This window comes from Protopterus annectens, chromosome 1.part1, assembly GCF_019279795.1.
Source record: "Protopterus annectens isolate FY-2018-M chromosome 1.part1, PAN1.0, whole genome shotgun sequence".
Taxonomy (NCBI): domain Eukaryota; kingdom Metazoa; phylum Chordata; order Ceratodontiformes; family Protopteridae; genus Protopterus; species Protopterus annectens.
In genome coordinates, this window is record NC_056726.1 from 538516414 (window position 1) to 538533570 (window position 17157).

Here is a 17157-nt window from a genome sequence, read left to right on the forward strand (position 1 = left end):
ACAACAGCAAAACATTCTCCGAATAAGGAAGTATACATTTTTAACCAAGAACCACAAGTAAATGGGTTTCCCCAATTGCTTGCAACAAGATGGTGAAAATACAACACTTCAGAAGCCATCAGATTCATCCTCAGCATCAAATGCAGTGTGCAGAGAGTACTATGCAGGAATATGAAGGACAATAATATGTACCAAGCATATTCCACAGACCTTATGGAAGAAAAAAATAATCATGCCTATGGGGACTTGGAGCAGGGAACAAAATCAACATAATTCAAACTAGATTCTGCACTGCTCTGATGGAACATAAAACAGTCTGACAGTCCAGAATACAGAAAAATGTAGAAATCTTTGCTGTCATATGCAGATCTTCCAAATTAAATTTCCTTCTTGCCCCGGAGTGTCTTCAAACACTGCAGACATGGATATGATCAGTACTGAATGTATCACTAAGTTAAACAAGTCTTTTTGACTGTATTAAACGGAGGAATCAGCATTTGTGTCTGAGGTGGAAGGAACCACTTTGAAGATCACTTATCCTTCTTGCTTTCAGTATCATCTTCCAGCATATGCTGCGTCTCAGAATTAACATCAGTGGCCTCAGTCTCTTGAGAATCTTTGGTTTTGAACACCTTCTTAGACTTTTGGTACAACTCATTCAAGTTAAATTCACGAATGATATTTTCCTTAAAAGTTTAAAAAAAAATAAAAAGTGAATATCACTCAAGTTATTACATTTATTACATTTTGTATGCACATGACATTCTGAAACAAGCTAAATGTCTTTGTACCAAGATGGTCGCAGAAAAAGGCATCAAGTATCAAGGCCAGACTAAACACTTATGCCCAGTACATTCACTGTAGAAGTTCTAGTAGTATTCAGCAAGCGCAGCCATGATATGCAGCTTTTCTATTCATCTACTTACAGGCCATTAGCCCCAAGGGCCCTTTCACAGGCATGACCCTACAGCACTGCCTAGTTACCTGACCTGATCAGAGCCGTACATTCTGGACGAGGAAAGTGAAAAAACTAAACCTACAAAGCAACTATAATACCATAACACTAAGACACAAGTCCTAGCTCTGACTAAGTGAAAACAGATGTTCTACACTGGTTGTGGATATACTATACAACACCAAGTTCGGCTTTCATGATTTACAAAGGAAAATAATACTTCACAAAAACAAAGCGACTTGCAAATACAGGAAACTTATTTCTTACAGTTCCACTAGTACCTCGACCACACAGTCTTCTTATACTGACACACATTAACAACAGTAGGCACATTATGTGGAAAAACATTACTCTATAATAACATTCCTAAGTGTAAAAAAATGCAAATGAGCACTGTCCTGCCAAATGGTTTCAACACAAGTCTCCCTTTAGGAATCCTGAAGAGTGGTAGGATTTAAGTATATATGACTGGTCCAAGACATTTTTCAGTGCCTCATCTTGGTACAAAGACCATTAAAAAAAAAAAAACAAATAAAAACATCTTTACTGCAACTATTCAAAAATCAATACATTTACAGTACAGTATTTACATATCCTAGAAAGACACAGTTCCATTCAATTTCATATGGATGCACACTAAATTTACAAAGTGACATTTCCCATCCTGGTACAACAGTGCTACTCCTTTGTCCACTTAACTGCATGCCTCTACATATAGTGGGCATCAGTCTTATCAGTTCCAGTCATATAACTTTAATGTACAGTTTATCAGAAGAAGAAGATGGTTTATCACTCCTTCATACCACTGAAATATTAAATTCTGTTAACTATCCAAAGTTCCAAAACAAAGTTTCTGTATAACCCCACCTTGTTTTGTTGTCTTTGCTGCATTTTCATTACTCTTAATGTTTAGAACAGTCCATGATCATTTGCTGCTTGAGCAAGAGCTCTGCATCATTCACTCCAACCATTTTGAATTATTTAAAATACATCACAAACAGTCATACAGATTAACAGTTCAATTCTTATTGCTGCCTGTTTGTAACCCCCAATACATTTAGTCACATCAGCTTCCTCAAGTCCGTAGATGACAAAGGAGCAGTATGGCCATCTTGCTCAGACACACAAGTTACTCCCACAATGAACTGGTCATTTTCGCCTGACTGACAACGGAACAAACAAAATCAGTAGCAAAAACCAAAGCAAAAAACCCACTAGTGTCAAGTAACACCACTTCCACTGACATATTTAGCAGTTTTAGTTACTGAAATTATAGCGTGACCTACGAAGATAATGAACATCTTCAAACTCCATGGGACTTTCAGTATGAAGACTCTTTGCCAGTGTTACCTGACAGTGTGCAGTAGAGCACCACAATCTAAACTACTGAACGCTGCAATAAATCTAGCCAATTTCAACTTCCTTACAACTATACTACTTTTATGGCTTGGAGGTCCAGACACACATACTGAAAGCTTTACTGATGTGTTTGTGTATGTGCTGGGGGAAGTATTACTGGGCAATAACTATAAGGGATCATGATTACTATCACAATTTGACTGCAAATGAATGCCTCAAGGCACAATCTCTCCAAGAATGACCTGCGGAAGAGAACAACTACAGCAACATTGATCTAAAGAGCACAAATAAGAATGCCCAGTAGTGGAGAGACTATCTCTCGATTGTCTAGATTTTCGCCGGATAATTTTGGTCTCTTCCTCATAAAATTTGTTTTTTTTTTCTAACAAATCACTAAGAACTGAATTCATTAAACAATGACAAACATTTAAGTTTCAGACTTCATATTTTTCAGAAAAATGCATACCAATACAAAAGTTTAGCAACTTTCTAAGTTACAACAGAAATAATTAAAATCTGCTCCTAATTTTGGGCCTTTGTTCCCACCATAATTTTTGGCTTTGTCTACATTTTTTGTGCCAACAGGTTGAGTGGTATGGGTGGAGACCGGTATTTAGCTGTGTGCTGAACTCACTTGCTAATTGCAAGTATCAGCATCAGTCTGTGATGCAACACAGAGGTCTTGAAAAAAGCATGGCCAGATTTTGTTACATTTGCAGCACACACTGTGGTCATGAGGCTCCTCTACAGAAATGACACACTCAATATTTGGCAAAATTGACTGGGTCACAGAAGCCTCACTCTTTTAGCTTGTGGAAACTTTGACAGTTTTTGTCAATTTTCTTCAGCTGCTTGGAGGTCTCTTTCTGTATGTTAGCGATTCAGAGGTGGAGGTCCTATGGCCTAAATTTAGGAGCTTTGGAGCCCTAAGAGGCACTAGAAGTGCATATTCTACATAACAGAGTTTTCTTGTTAGAACAAGCTCACAAATTATACTCCAAATGTATGTGAACGCTCAAGACAGTAAATAAACCTAAGGCAAAAGTCCTTTGGTGAAATCTGTCAACCCCAAGCATGCTTCTTTGTTAACCCTTCTCAGGGATGATGCTGGTCTCAAAAGAGATGCAATAAAATATAATATAAAATTATATAATAAACATTTGAAACAATGTACTTATTATTCACTCAGGAGTTGCTAGCAATAGTACTTCCTGACATTCTTGTAAATATCCTGAGACAAAAGAGCTCCGTCTGATTTAGTTGGCTCTCCCCTTTATACTTTACATCTCCAGAGTGTACACAGGGCTGGGTCAGTAGGAGATGTCCGAAAGGTCTGCAAGTTGGGATGAATATTCATACATCTGTCTTTCACCATAATCTCAAATGGGATGAATCACACTGTAGCAGTGATCCTTAGGATGAACCTCAAAAATAAATATTTGCAAAATTACAGTGAAAATTGCAGCATCCTCTGCAAATGTCACTGCTTGTTATTTAAAACAAGTATCTTGGAAATTACACACAGACTTCAACAATCCCTCTCCCATCTGCAATACAGAAAATGTTAACCGAAGACTCAATCATATCCTTTAGTAGTGCATGGAGTTTTATCTGCTGTATGTACTATCATAAAAAAGGAGGTGCAACATTACCGGCTTTAAAAAAAACAGTAAAAAACGTACTGTGAAACAGACAGCAGCATACCAATCAATTTCTTTGCTTAGGAGTTCTCAACAAATACAAAAATGAGGGACAAAGAATCAAAATCAGGGACTGTTTTTAAATACTGCTCTAATTCACACTTAAAAAGTTAAAAGAACAAAACATTTTGCATCAAAAAGCATTTTCTGTAAGCATGAGACTCCAAAGTCTGGCATTACTGACTGCAACCCTCCGTGACTACCACAAAAATCAGTGATTTTATGAGGGACAGGGCAAAACTGTGAGGCTAAATCAAGGATAGGTAGTTTAAGAGACACAGGAGGCAGAAACAAAGTGATCCCCACAGATGGTAAACAAGCCTTTAAAAGCTGTTATAAACACAAAGTGTGGCAGAATGAAGTGTGGAAGTCTGGAATTCTAACAACGTTTAAGATTATTTTACCTTCTGTCATTATTCTTTGCTAATCAGCACTATCCCTAATGCAAGACCAGATCTTAGCACTCCGTTATGATTGCGTCTCGCTCATGGGAAGTGCTTAAGTTTTTTCCTAAATATCTGAGCACTGTTACGATGCTCAATGCACTGTACATGTCTTTTAAACCTTACTGTGCGTGTTCCAGTACTTTGCTACTTTCAGGTGAGCTTGCTATTTCACAACACATCCACTTTAAATACTTTGTGCAAATAACTGCTAATAAATATTCAACAGGAGAAGTTAGGATTCAGGTTACTTTGATACTAGCAATGTATCACTGTGACATAATGTGCTATTTTACAGACAAGATCCTCAGTAAACTAATGGGCAAAGGGCACATATTACAGATAAGATGTCAGGGTACTAATTATATGCATCAGGAAATATCCAGTTCATGAACAGAAATGTTCAGAAAAGGGTATTTATCTTAATGAAAATGGGAATTTATAAATGAAACCTGCAATTCCAAATAGAAGCCTAAACCACTTTCACACCATTTACTTTTAACCTATTTGCAGTTGTTGGCCTGTTAGTGTTACTCTTCCTTTCGACTTTTTTTGACTGCATTTTCTTGTTGAGCCCACCTATTCATGTTTACACCCTTCTTTACATGCAAACCACACACAGGAACATACTAATCAAACTATCATGGGGACCTTAAAATGCCTAGCCATACAGACCTTTTAGGAGGAAAACAAACATTCTTGCCATCCTTTTCAAGCACTTAATAGTACACACCTCCAGAATGAGCAGGGCCATACACAATAACCTTTGTATACATTTATGGTTACCCATCAAGACAAGCCTTAAAATTACCCAGAGTACTACACTGTATGACCTGGAGTGGTACCTTGTTCCATAGTCTAGGAATACACCAAGTTGGGAACCTATCCCGTGTGCCTTGTTTATTTGTTGGTGTAGATTTAAGTCCTTAGTGCAGGTGTTTTCAAAGCCAATTGTTTTGCAAAGAAACAGGGGTCAAATGGGCCTGGGCCTTTTATGGCTCAAAAAGCGACAGCAACATGTAGGTTATTCAGTATAAGGAGAGTCATGCTAATCTTTCAGGACAGCTGAGGATTTAGTCCTTTAATTTTCTTGGTTAGAAGTCTTTGGAGGTCTTTCAGTTGAGAGATGTGCCCGTATTTGTAGAAACTACGCTGGGCATTGTTGTCAACGATGGGTCTTATGAGGGAAGACTACAGTGGTAGGATAACTTCTTTGGATCTTAAAGATATTCCCTTAGAAATTAACTGGGCCAGACAGAAGGATTTCCTGACTGTGGTGAAAACTGAATGACAGAAAGCTATCCACTTAAGTACGTAGGTCTCCTAAGACAGTACCTGTATACAGAAGAGTACCACTTATAACATATGAAGTGGAAACAACCATTCTGCCAAATGCTGCTATGCTACGCTTTTTTTTTCATTTAGTTTGAGACTGGTTTTGATACACCACGTATGTGCGTATTCCACCCTTTGTTGGAGCTGTTCTATATCAATGGATGAGTGGGTAACAGTGCAGTTTTTTATTGGGAAACCTGGTCAGCCATTACTCCTGGGATATTGGTCTGGATGCATGCCAAATAGGAGAGGGCCCAGAACGGATCCCTATGCCATCACACTAGTTACAAATTTATATTCAAAAAAGGAACTAGCAACTTCCGCAATATGGATCTGTTGAATAGCCAATTCACAATCTTGCACACAATGGAGTTCACTTTAAGCTTGTCTAATTTTTCAGAAATACCAGCATGGGGAATAGTGCTAAAAGGATTTGTCAGGTTGAAGCAGGCAGTGTGCACAAAATGACTGCTGTCCACAACTCCTGTAACCTTTTGAAAGAAGCTTGTTAGGTGCAAGAGACAGGACCTGACCTTTACAAAATTACACTGATCAAGATCTAGAGCAGTTAAGTTGCCTACATCTGCAAAAATAAATTCTGCCTCGATAAATTCCATGGCTTTGCACAAAAGGCTGAGGAGGCTGATGGGTCTACAATTACCCAGGTCTGTAGAGAGGTGACCCTTGTGTAGGGGAGTCACAGTGGCTGTTCTTTAGATGGTCAGGAACAAACCCTGTAAATAAGCTGAGACTGAACAGTTTAATTTGAAGGTCAGATAGTGCATAATTGGCACTGATGAGAATGTACCATGGTATGTTGCCTGGTCCCATGGAAGTATTATTTTTAACCTTTGACATGGATTCTAAGACTTGTTGCAAGGTGATTACTGAGAAACTAAATTCTCTTGGATAATGGGGGTAACAATGTTAGTAGGAGGGGTAAAACTGCATTAAATCTATCTGCAAATATACTGGCAATATCCTTGGAGTCAGAATGAGTGACATTATGAACGAGTTCAGTGTAGTGTTGAACATTATTCTTTAATTTTCTGATATAACTTCGTAGTTTCCTTTGGAATCTGTAGCAATCTTAAGTTTGTACTTTAAATTACAAAAGTATTTTACATTACTCTCACGGTGGTTTATAATGTAAAGAAGTTACTATCTGGACTTTTGGAATATTTTTGGATCTTAACTCAAACCAACTCTAGTAAAAGGACTCTGGGTTTTTCATCGGGTCTCTAAAAGTTCTTTTGGTAAATAAAAATGTTGTTTAATTGGTTAAAAATAAAGCATGGGATCTAGCTTTACCATCAATGACTGGTCTAGGGGCTTACCCAGAAGAATCAGATAGAGAAAGAAGAAACCAGGAAGTAAAAGAGCTGTCCTCCCAGGAGGTGGGTGAGAAAAGGCGGCTCCTGAACCACAGCCTATGACAGGAGGTTAAGAGCTGGTGGCGGACTGGCAAAGATGCATCAAGAGGCCTGTAAACACTTATATGTGCTTATTGTGAAGTTACTGCACATGTGGTCCAAAGTGAGAAAGGAAGGTAAACTATGATGACAAATGTCTCTTCCCTTAGAGGGCTCCTTAGAGGGCCCCAAATATAGTAGCAACTAAGAGGCAAAGACAGACAAAGAAAAAAAAAAAAGGCATCCATTGTAAACAAAAGCACACTACAATTTTACTCCAGGTATCTCATACAGGGAATGAAAGCAGTGGTGAAGAGAAATATGAAAAGTATCTAGACAGAGCATTTCATGATCAAACAGAGAAACTGTACAGATTAAATGGGTCTGTATTCTTTCTGTGCTAATACTAGTTTAACAAACTGCTGCCTTCTACTGGAGTTTCAACATTTTATTAAGTAGTTCTGGCCGTGTTAAGGTATACCCTAGCAACGTGTAGACTATTACAGCTTCCTATTACAGAGAAGTACCACATTTAATACAGACCATCAGAGCAAACCACATAAATCAGCAGCTACCTTGAGGCTCATGCTGAGTTGAAGAAAGTACAACTGCATAGGAACTGTACATCTGGTCAAACTTCTACAGTTCAGAACGTTTCCCCTTCAGCATAGCAGATGCCTGCCTCTGAGATGTAAGGCCATTACCAGTATAAAGCAAGCACCCACCTATGCCACCACAGACCTTTCTTGTTTTTCCTTTGAAAGCCAAGAGAGGGTTAGATGGAGCTTTAGAGGTTACTTTCACACACTCAAGATGGACAGAAGGAAGAAATACAAGTCAATTGCTTGTTGAACCTGAGCAGACCCCAGATGTTGGGGGAAAAAAAAAAAAAAAAGAAAGGGAGGTGACTGCTATGGAGAGAAGTAGCCCATCCTAGCCAAGGATGTCACAAGTCTAAAGAGGAAAGTTACAATGAGGGTATTTTGGCAAGGAAATTGTACACAACAATGATCAACTTGAACATTTATTATATTAAGTTCCTACACAACTTCACTCTGTTCATTTAGACTACTGTTGCTACAGTCTAGTCCACTAGGATGACTCCCAGAGCTTCAACATGCAAAGGATCTGGCTAGATGGATTGTAGTATGACCTGCGGTATAGCTGTAGCAAATTCTGTCATACCCAGAAGCAATACGTTAACTGCAATGTTAATAAAAAAATGTGCACAGATATCCGGGTGGTTGCTTCCACTGCAGCTTGCGTGCTGACCTCCCTTAATGGATGGCACTGTTGTGGATGTACATGTTGTGCTATTAAGCCTTAACAATACTTTCCAATTTTTTTTTTGTTTTTCCCTCTTGGGGATGAACAGCAGAAATTTCTGCAGTGTTGTAGCCACCTTGATACAGTTATTTTGGACACAGCCTAAACCTCTGTTTGGGTCAAAGAATATAAACAACTGTCTTGACTTTCTGGTATCTTGGTTTCTATTCAAACAGTATCTTAGCTGCCTGTTGTGAGCACCCAGAGAATGCAGGATTCCTTCCCTCCTATATTACGGATTAGGGACTACAACAGATAGCCTTGTACAAACAGCACTAGATTTCTATTTTGGGCATGACAGATGGATTGGTTGTCAGGCTCATCTTACTCTCAGGGAAGACTAGAATGGGCCCCTTGCACATTAAAGCTGACATTATGGCCACACAAAGAACAGTCTTTCCATGTTAGGAAGGTTATCTGTGCTGCAGCTGCAAGCTCAAAAGGTGTTTAAAGTTTCTCTAGGACAATAATTAAGGTCCCAAAACAGAGGGGACAATACTCTTGCTTGGTGATCTCAAACGCAAGGCCTCTTTGAGGAATGGCTTGCTTGGCAACAGACTGGCTATGGGTGGACCCAAGGGCAGGAAGGTAGAAACAGATACAAAATGCAGTTAAACTGATGTGTAGGCCAAGTCTGCCCTAACAAGCTCACCAAGTTACAGAAGAGCTATGGACAGTGGTGCTGTGCTAGGATCCTGTTTTCTCAGGCACCAGTAAGAAAACTTCACCCATATGAGCAGGTAAAATTCCTTAATGGCCGGCTTTCTTGCCTCTTTGATGATATTTAGCACACCCTTTGTGTACTGGTGTCTAAAGGGCAGCAGCATCAAATTGAGGCTGTGAGCTGTAGTGTCTTCAGGTTGGGGTATATGAGGGACCTTTTGCTGTGTGCAAGAACTCACCATTACAGATTAGCTGAAGTTTCTCCTTGGATACTCCATGACCAAGAAGTACAGTTGTGAAAGTACACTTACCATAACACTAGATGTTCGCATGATCATGGTTGCAACAGCCTTGGCTATATGGAGCTTCCAAAGCTTTAAGGGCACCTTCCATGTGCCAGACCATTAAGCAGCCACAGCTGAGCTAAAGAAAAGAATGGTTTGACCTTTACAGCTTTCAATCCAAAAGAGAGGGATACTACAGCCCTAAGAAGTCAATACTAGGAAAGTAAAAACAGATGTCCTCACCCTGGTAACAAAAACAAAAAAAAGGGTGGGGTGGAGGCGTGGCTACTGCAGCAGTGATCATTCAAACATCTACTGTACGTTTACAATACATATCTGTGCTATGCTCTTCGCTGATCACTGCTGCAGTAGCCTTAGCTATATGGGTAGACCACCATAACTTACACTGACTGGTAGAAGGATGAGTGTTCAGGAGCCCCTGGAGAATAAATCTAGCAAAGCCCACCTTAGACCTGGAAGAGGAATCTAGTATGCAGTGCTTTGTAAAGGTATAAACAGAGAACCAAGTCATTGCTTATAGAACACTTGTAGAATCCAACCTTTTCCAAAAAGCTACATGAAGCAAAGGCCTTTGAAGAATCAGCATTGCCTGGAATTACCTTCTTGTGGTGGATATAACAACAGGTAATAGCATGGGAAAACCATTTGAAAAGTCTGCTTTGAGACAGGTTGCCCTTTCTTTTTACCCTCATAAGTAATAAACAACTGATCAGAGTTCCTAAAAGATTCACTTCTGTCAAAATAATATCAGAGGTGTCTGTGGACATAAAAAGTATACAGTGTCCTTTGTCCCTCATTTTTAGGTTCTGGTTAAGAAGACAGGGAGATAGATTACTTGACTCAAATTAAATCTGGAATTCACTTTAGGCATAAATGACCGATTAGTTTTTAAGGAATCCCTAACTTTGTGGAAAACAAGACATGGTTGATCCACCTAAACAGCTTGCAACTCAAGATGCTCAAACTGCAGAAGTCAGAACAAACACCGCTTTCTATGTTAGGAACCTAATGTCAGCCTGATCAGCTGGTAAAAACGCAGCAAGAGTTAAAATTTTCCAAAACAAAACTATAATCCTCAGAAGGAGCCACCAGTTTTCTAGGAGGCTTGGTACATGCCTTTCAAAAACATTTTTTCAAAATGAAATTGCATTGAAAGAGGGGAGCCATGGGTAGGAATGCTGAACTGGCTGACAAATATACCTTGATGGAGAAGTAAGACAGGCCAAAGGATAGTAACTCGCACAAATATTGGAGAACCAGAGAAACAATAGACTTAAAAAGGGTCCTGGTTCTTGTCGTGATACTAATTAGAAATTACTTTCCATTTACTAATATAAGATTTTCTCGTAGCAGGTTTTCTTGCCTCATTTAATACCTGCTGCATGAGCTCAGAAAATAGGTGCCTAAAACGTATTAATACTGTAGCATCCAGGCAGTTAGTTGCAGTTGTTTGGAATCAAGATATTTCAAACTTACCCTGTCTTGTCCGAATAAGTCCAATCTGTGAGGAAGCTTGTGGTAGTTACCAATGGCCACTTCCAAAAGGAGGAAGAACCATTGTTGCCTGGTAAGAAGGGAGCCACAGCAATGACCTTTGCAGTGTCCTTCTGAATGTTCAAAATTGCCCTGGATATTAGTGGAAAGGGCAAAAAAGCATGCAGGAACATTCCCGTCCAAGGAAAAGAAATAGCATCCGTTTTCCAGACTTTATTGCATGGGGTACTGGAGCAGAGTTTTGCCAAATGATTGCTGTGACAGGAGGCAAAAAGATCTATCCGAGATATTGCCTACAGCTGGATCAATTCCTAGAAGACCCCCCCCCCCCCGATTTAGTTTCTTTTGTAAGGGTCTGTCCTGGTCCTGCTCAGCTTGCCTGACACAAAATTTTGCTCTGATGGGATGTATGAAGCCTTTAGACTAAGACTGTCCTGAAAAGTTATATCCTGAGCTACCATGGCTAGTCTGCACAAAAGATATGGTTCCCCATCCACATATGTACCACATCACTGTTGTGTTGTCTGTAAATACTTGTAACAGTCCAGGGGACCATAGATGATGGAGTGTGGAAAGCAGTTACGAGTGTCAACAAATCTTTTATGTTTGTGTGTTTTTGTGTGTCTTTTCGGTTCCAAAGATTCTGCATTTTATCCCCATAGACACTGCTCTCCAAACCAAGTCTGAAGTGTCTGTTGTTACAGACCATACTGGCGCTGGAAGGGGAAAAGGAGAGATAGAGAGATAAAATTGCTCTCTCCACCAAAGAAACTCTCATAAACCCCAGCACTACAATTAATAATGGGAGGGCATGTTGACGTTGAATTTTTTTCTTGTAGAGTCCCGCTAAAGAAAAATAGGATAAATTACAGATTCATGAAGCCTAGTATCCTGAGAAATCCCTTGCTGAGACAGTTGTCTGAGTGGAAAATCTCTTGGAAAGAAATAAATACAGATTTATGTTTCCCTGTAGAAGAAAAGCTCTTTGAACAGAGGTAGGTAGGAGATGCCCCATGAAAAAATCCTGTAAGGAGGAATTAAACAATACTTGTGTATGTTCTGCTGGAACCTCAGTCTTTGCAGGAAATCTCTCACCCAAACAAGAGATTCCTAACATTTTGAGAAAAGCAATGGAAAGATAAGGAAGCTTAAATAAAGAAAATGTGAATGCCTTACAAACTGCAGTAGGCCATCACTGCAGCAAGCCACTTTGCAAATATCCTGTGAGCAATAGATAACCCAGAGGGTAATGCAGAGAACTGAAAGTGTGATGCACACACAGAAAACCTCAAGAAACATCTGAAATGTGGAGCAACAGGAATGTGATAAGCAACATTTAAACATGCAGTCAACAGAAAACTAAAAAGAGGAATGAGAGGTGACAGGTTGCGCAGAGATAACATTTTGAACGTTGATACTATCACAAACTGGTTTAAAAAGGCAAGATCCATGAAGGTTTTCTTTGGCACCAGAAATATCCTTGAATAAAAATCCTTCTCTTATATGAGGAGAAGTGACCGCTTCTATCCCCCATTGAGTCAGCAGGTGCTGAATGATAGGAGGAAAAAGAGAAGTGTGATCTGTCAGATGGGAAGGAATCCTTGAAAAGGAGGGAAAGATTCCCACTACCAATAAAACCATGAAGAATTACCTTCAGAACTCTGCTGCCAAAGAGAGAAATGGAGGTTCATATTTTTGGGAATGATTAAAGGCTTGCCAGGGTGAGAAAGGTGTTGTTCTGGAGATGGTCATTCACATTTGTTAGACTGTCCTTTTATTCCGGGGCCCACTTTTCTTCTTGGAACCTCCCTGCCATTACTTTTTAAAAGTCTACTTACCAGCAGCTTGCCATGTCTGCTTTACTTTTTGTAAAGATTTGCATTAAACTCCTTAAAGTTGGAGAAGGAAGGCTGACAAATCTGGGAAATTCCCTGAATCAGCTTGTCTCTAATCATCACACTTAAGGACCTCTGCAGCAGATGGGCAAAACTACCTCTCTGTCTAAGGGAGGACTCAAAATTTCAGCTTTAACATCCTCAGGGAGGATGGAGTTAGCAACCAAGCAAACTTTCTCATAACAGTTTCTAGTTAAAGCAACAAAAATCAATCACATTTCAAAGACTGGTAGCCACTTGAAACACAGAAGCAGTAAGACTACACAAATATGTTTTTCCTCTGAATTTGGAAACAACTCCATAATGCACCTCATGTTCTCAAAAAAGGCAAGCATAATGATTAACATACGAGCTTGACAGATGAGAATTCTACAAAGAAGTGTTGCAGAAGAGTACAAACTATTCCCCAAATCTACCAAAACATTTCCCATCTTAAAAAACTCTATCCTTATTAAAAGGATATGGATTGGCATTAACTAGATGTTTTGTAGCAGCGGATTTACCAGATAAATCTCTGCTTTGTCTGATCTGGGGTTAGAATATAAAATCTTATAAGGAGGAGGAACTTTACACTATCTGTTTTCTTAGGACCAGCAAGGTGGATGTTAGGCAACATGCATGCTGCAATAAATGGATAAAAAGGAGGAACTGGTGTACTTTCAAGAAATTCCAGTTGCAGTAAATCATAATTCTTCTTAAGGGACAGTGGAATGTCATTATGTTCCTACTGAAACTGATATTCTGGAAATGGTTTCAGAGAGAATTTTTCTATGGGAGTGACAGAATCTACTTTCCTCCGAATCAGAAACCTGAGAAGAAAACAAAGAAGTTGTCCCTTCACAATACTTTTTTTGGTACATTATCTTGAATTTCCTCAGAAAAAGAATCCTTTTTCTTTTACCAAAAACACCAAAACTGGAAGGGTCAACAGCCTGAATGAAACCCTTGCTAAGCTCAATAAATAACTCCTTGCAACTGAGACAGGAGAAGACATAAGTCTAACTTTTTGCTTCTTTTTGACAGGAATTTCTGAAGAAGCAGACCCATTTTTGACAGGCAAAACATCCGTATAGACAGACTTTCCAGTTTGGCTAGGTGGAAAGGTATTCCCTAGTACTTCTTCCAAGACCAACAAGAGTGGTACTTCTTTGCCCACCAAGGGTACTCCAACAGCCATAGAGGACGTGTCTAACCCCTGGTTCATGATGGCTGTAGAGACCACATCAGAGGGAGTGAAGGATAAGGATGAATGGTCTGAGGAGCCATGAATGGTCACAGCAGAATCACCTGTCTGCAGCTGAGGAACTGTGGTAGATTGTGAAACTGACAAGGTATGCTAGTTAGCACTTGCTATTTTTGTGGCTGGAAGGAATGACAGAGGAACGTGAAGGTTGTTCCATGGTAAAGCAGAAAAATATCCTGATTCCCGGGAAAGCCTGGCAACAGTAGTCAGTAAAGCAAATATTTAAAATGTCACTTTTTCCACCAAAAAACACTGAATAAACACTTACAGGGCCCAAAAGTAAAATAACACGCTCACCAATGAAACAAATAGTTTTAACGCATTACTCCACAAAAGTAAAAAGTAACACTGCCAAATAAGTTAGTAAAAAAAGTCACAAGACAGTCTACAAAAACACTTTTTCCCCTAGCTTAAAGTTATAAATTTTACAGCAAAAGTTCAGTTTGTCATAAATTTAAAAAGGGGAATTTAATTTCCCTGTAGGGAGCTTATCTGTCCAGCAATGGAATGCATTAACTGATCGATCCTCAAAAGCCCACCAAAGGAGCTCCCTTCTGCAGAAGAGAAACACTGAAGGGCTTGGGCACCCAAACCACTACTTTTTTTTTTCAGCTCAGCTTGAGCTAAATAACTGTTTCAGTGTGATGATGGAACCCTTGAAGCTTTGGAAGATGGCCGGTTGTTAGCTAAGGTGACTGCAGCAATGATCAATATGATGAAAAGCCAGTGCTGCCAGAGACAAAATGGTGTTGTCACCAGCATTTTTAGTCTGTCCTTTGTCAGTTTCTGGAACATCTTACACATAGAGACTTGAAGATGTGTAAACAAACAGCTGCTCAGTTAATGGAGAAAGCATCCATTACAAAAGTTTCCTTGCATGATGCTATGAAGCAGATCTTTTTTCAGCTGCTTGTTGTCTGGTGAAGCAAAATATCCTACCTGCAAACCACCCAGCTGTGCACTAGTAGAAGAAAGACCTCCCTGTGTAACATCCTTTTTTTTAGGGTCTACCCTTGACCAGCTGAATTGGTCCACCACTGCGTTTTGCGGAGAGTGTATGCAGACTACCATTAGGATCATTCCCAAACAGTTGTTGCTAAACTGCAAAGAGGATAATATCTTGTCCTAGTTTGTTGACCAACCACATGACCGTGGTGTTGACTTTCACTACTTGAAAATCACTTCCGGTCTAAAGTTGTTTGAATGCCTTAAGGGCCTAAATCAATGACATTTATTTTACACTGATGCACTTCTTTTGGAAATTCCAAACCCCTTGCACCTTGAGGATCTGTAAGAATGTTCTCAAGCTAGGTCTGAAGCATCTGTTGTCAGGGTCTAGCTGGGCAGTCTTCAACTAAAAAGGACCCCCAAAATGTTTGCTAACTTGCATGGACCACCAGTGTGGTTTCCAAGAACTGCAGGTAAGATTGGAATCATGTCCTCTGAAGAATGGTTAGGTTGGTTCCAGATGGAGCTCTGTCACAACAAGGTTCCTCATATGTAACCTGAGACATGGGTACTTGTCAGGATGGTAGAGAATATGAACAAAATCCTGGAGACATTCCCTGGCTACATTCTTTTTCCTGGCGAGACTGAGAAAATATTTCTGCAAATGATCCACTTTTTCTGGTGGTAGAAAAGTCTTCTGGCAATCTTTGTCTAGAAAGAAGCTTAGGAAAACTAATCTTGAAGATGAGATGAAGCTGGGTTTCCGAATGTTGAAGGAAAAGCTCAGAGTTTGGCAAAAGAAAGGGCCTTTTTGACCTCCTCCTGCTGAGAAGTTGCCTAAATAAGGCAGCAGTGCAAATATGGGAAAATTCAAATGCTATTGGTTTTAAAGAAAAAACAATCACTTGAGCCAGGCACACTCCGGAAGCAGTAGCCAAAACAAAGGGCAATGGGTCAATGAGGTGAACTGTTAGTGTGATCCCCCCACTTCAAATGGTTTGACAACTGGTTAGCTGTGCAAGTTCCAAGAGTTTTCCCCACAAATTAACATCAGACACTTAATCAATCCTTCCTCATAACTGGACTACAAGAACCATCTAAAACGTGGTTATACTAGTCTGACAAGTGATTGCTCAGAAGGCCAGCATGCAGCACTGCAGCTACCTACATATACATACACATAAACACACACACACACACACACACACACACACATATATATATATATATATATATATATATATATATATACACATACATACACACACACATATATATATATATATATATATATATATATATATACACACATATAGATATATATATATATATATATATATATATATATTTGTATATGTATATATATATGTGTATATGTGTAACTAATAAAATTACGAATGGAGAAAAAACACAGCTGAGGCCGAACTGTTGTCTAGCGCTTTCATTCCTTTATTGTTGCTAGGAACTTCATCAGAACTGAAAAGAGTACATAGCCATGCTCTATAAATATGCTGTATACAGGAATACCTAATTTGCATATGATGTGATTAGTGGCCAATGGCTAAAGATTTCTTTTCACAATACAAAAGAATAATTCAAACCAATGATTATGTCCTCATGTTAATACAAGGGCCAATGAAAATGTTTTCAATTCTTACCAATAGTCATTGTGATGTGTGTGTTATAACAACTTTTGAAACTAACTAAGAGTGAGTTGAACAAATACTTAATACCATTGTGTTTTTTACGATGTTATTGTGTTTACTTTTAACTGATAGTTATATTTCCAATTAAACTAGAAGCTGGAAAATCATAGGACTGACCCTGTAATAGTCAATTGTAATAGTAGTGGAACCATTGCTTATGTTCTATCACTGTTTAAGAACTAGTGTAGTCAAAACAAACAGTCAGTACCCATCTTAAACCACATTTAATGTTCAGAGAGTCATTAAGTCCTGGATGAGTGTCCGAGTTTAAAAGTAACTGCCACCTCAGTTCTTTTAACTCTAATATATGTATATATATATATATATATGTATATATGTATGTATATATATATATATATGTATATATATATAT

The 17157-nt window shown here is 39.0% G+C and overlaps 1 protein-coding gene across 1 annotated transcript in view; it reads right to left on the minus strand.

Annotated features, from left to right (window-relative positions):
- The window catches only part of TMX2 (thioredoxin related transmembrane protein 2), a 148882-nt gene that overhangs the window by 1307 nt on the left and 130418 nt on the right, over nt 1-17157 (minus strand). Inside the window, exon 8 of the mRNA XM_044087129.1 lies at nt 1-686. This exon is cut by the window's left edge and continues 1307 nt beyond it. Within this exon, the coding sequence (XP_043943064.1) occupies nt 531-686 (156 nt within the window). The 3' untranslated portion in view covers nt 1-530. The remainder of the gene's footprint in view (nt 687-17157) is intronic.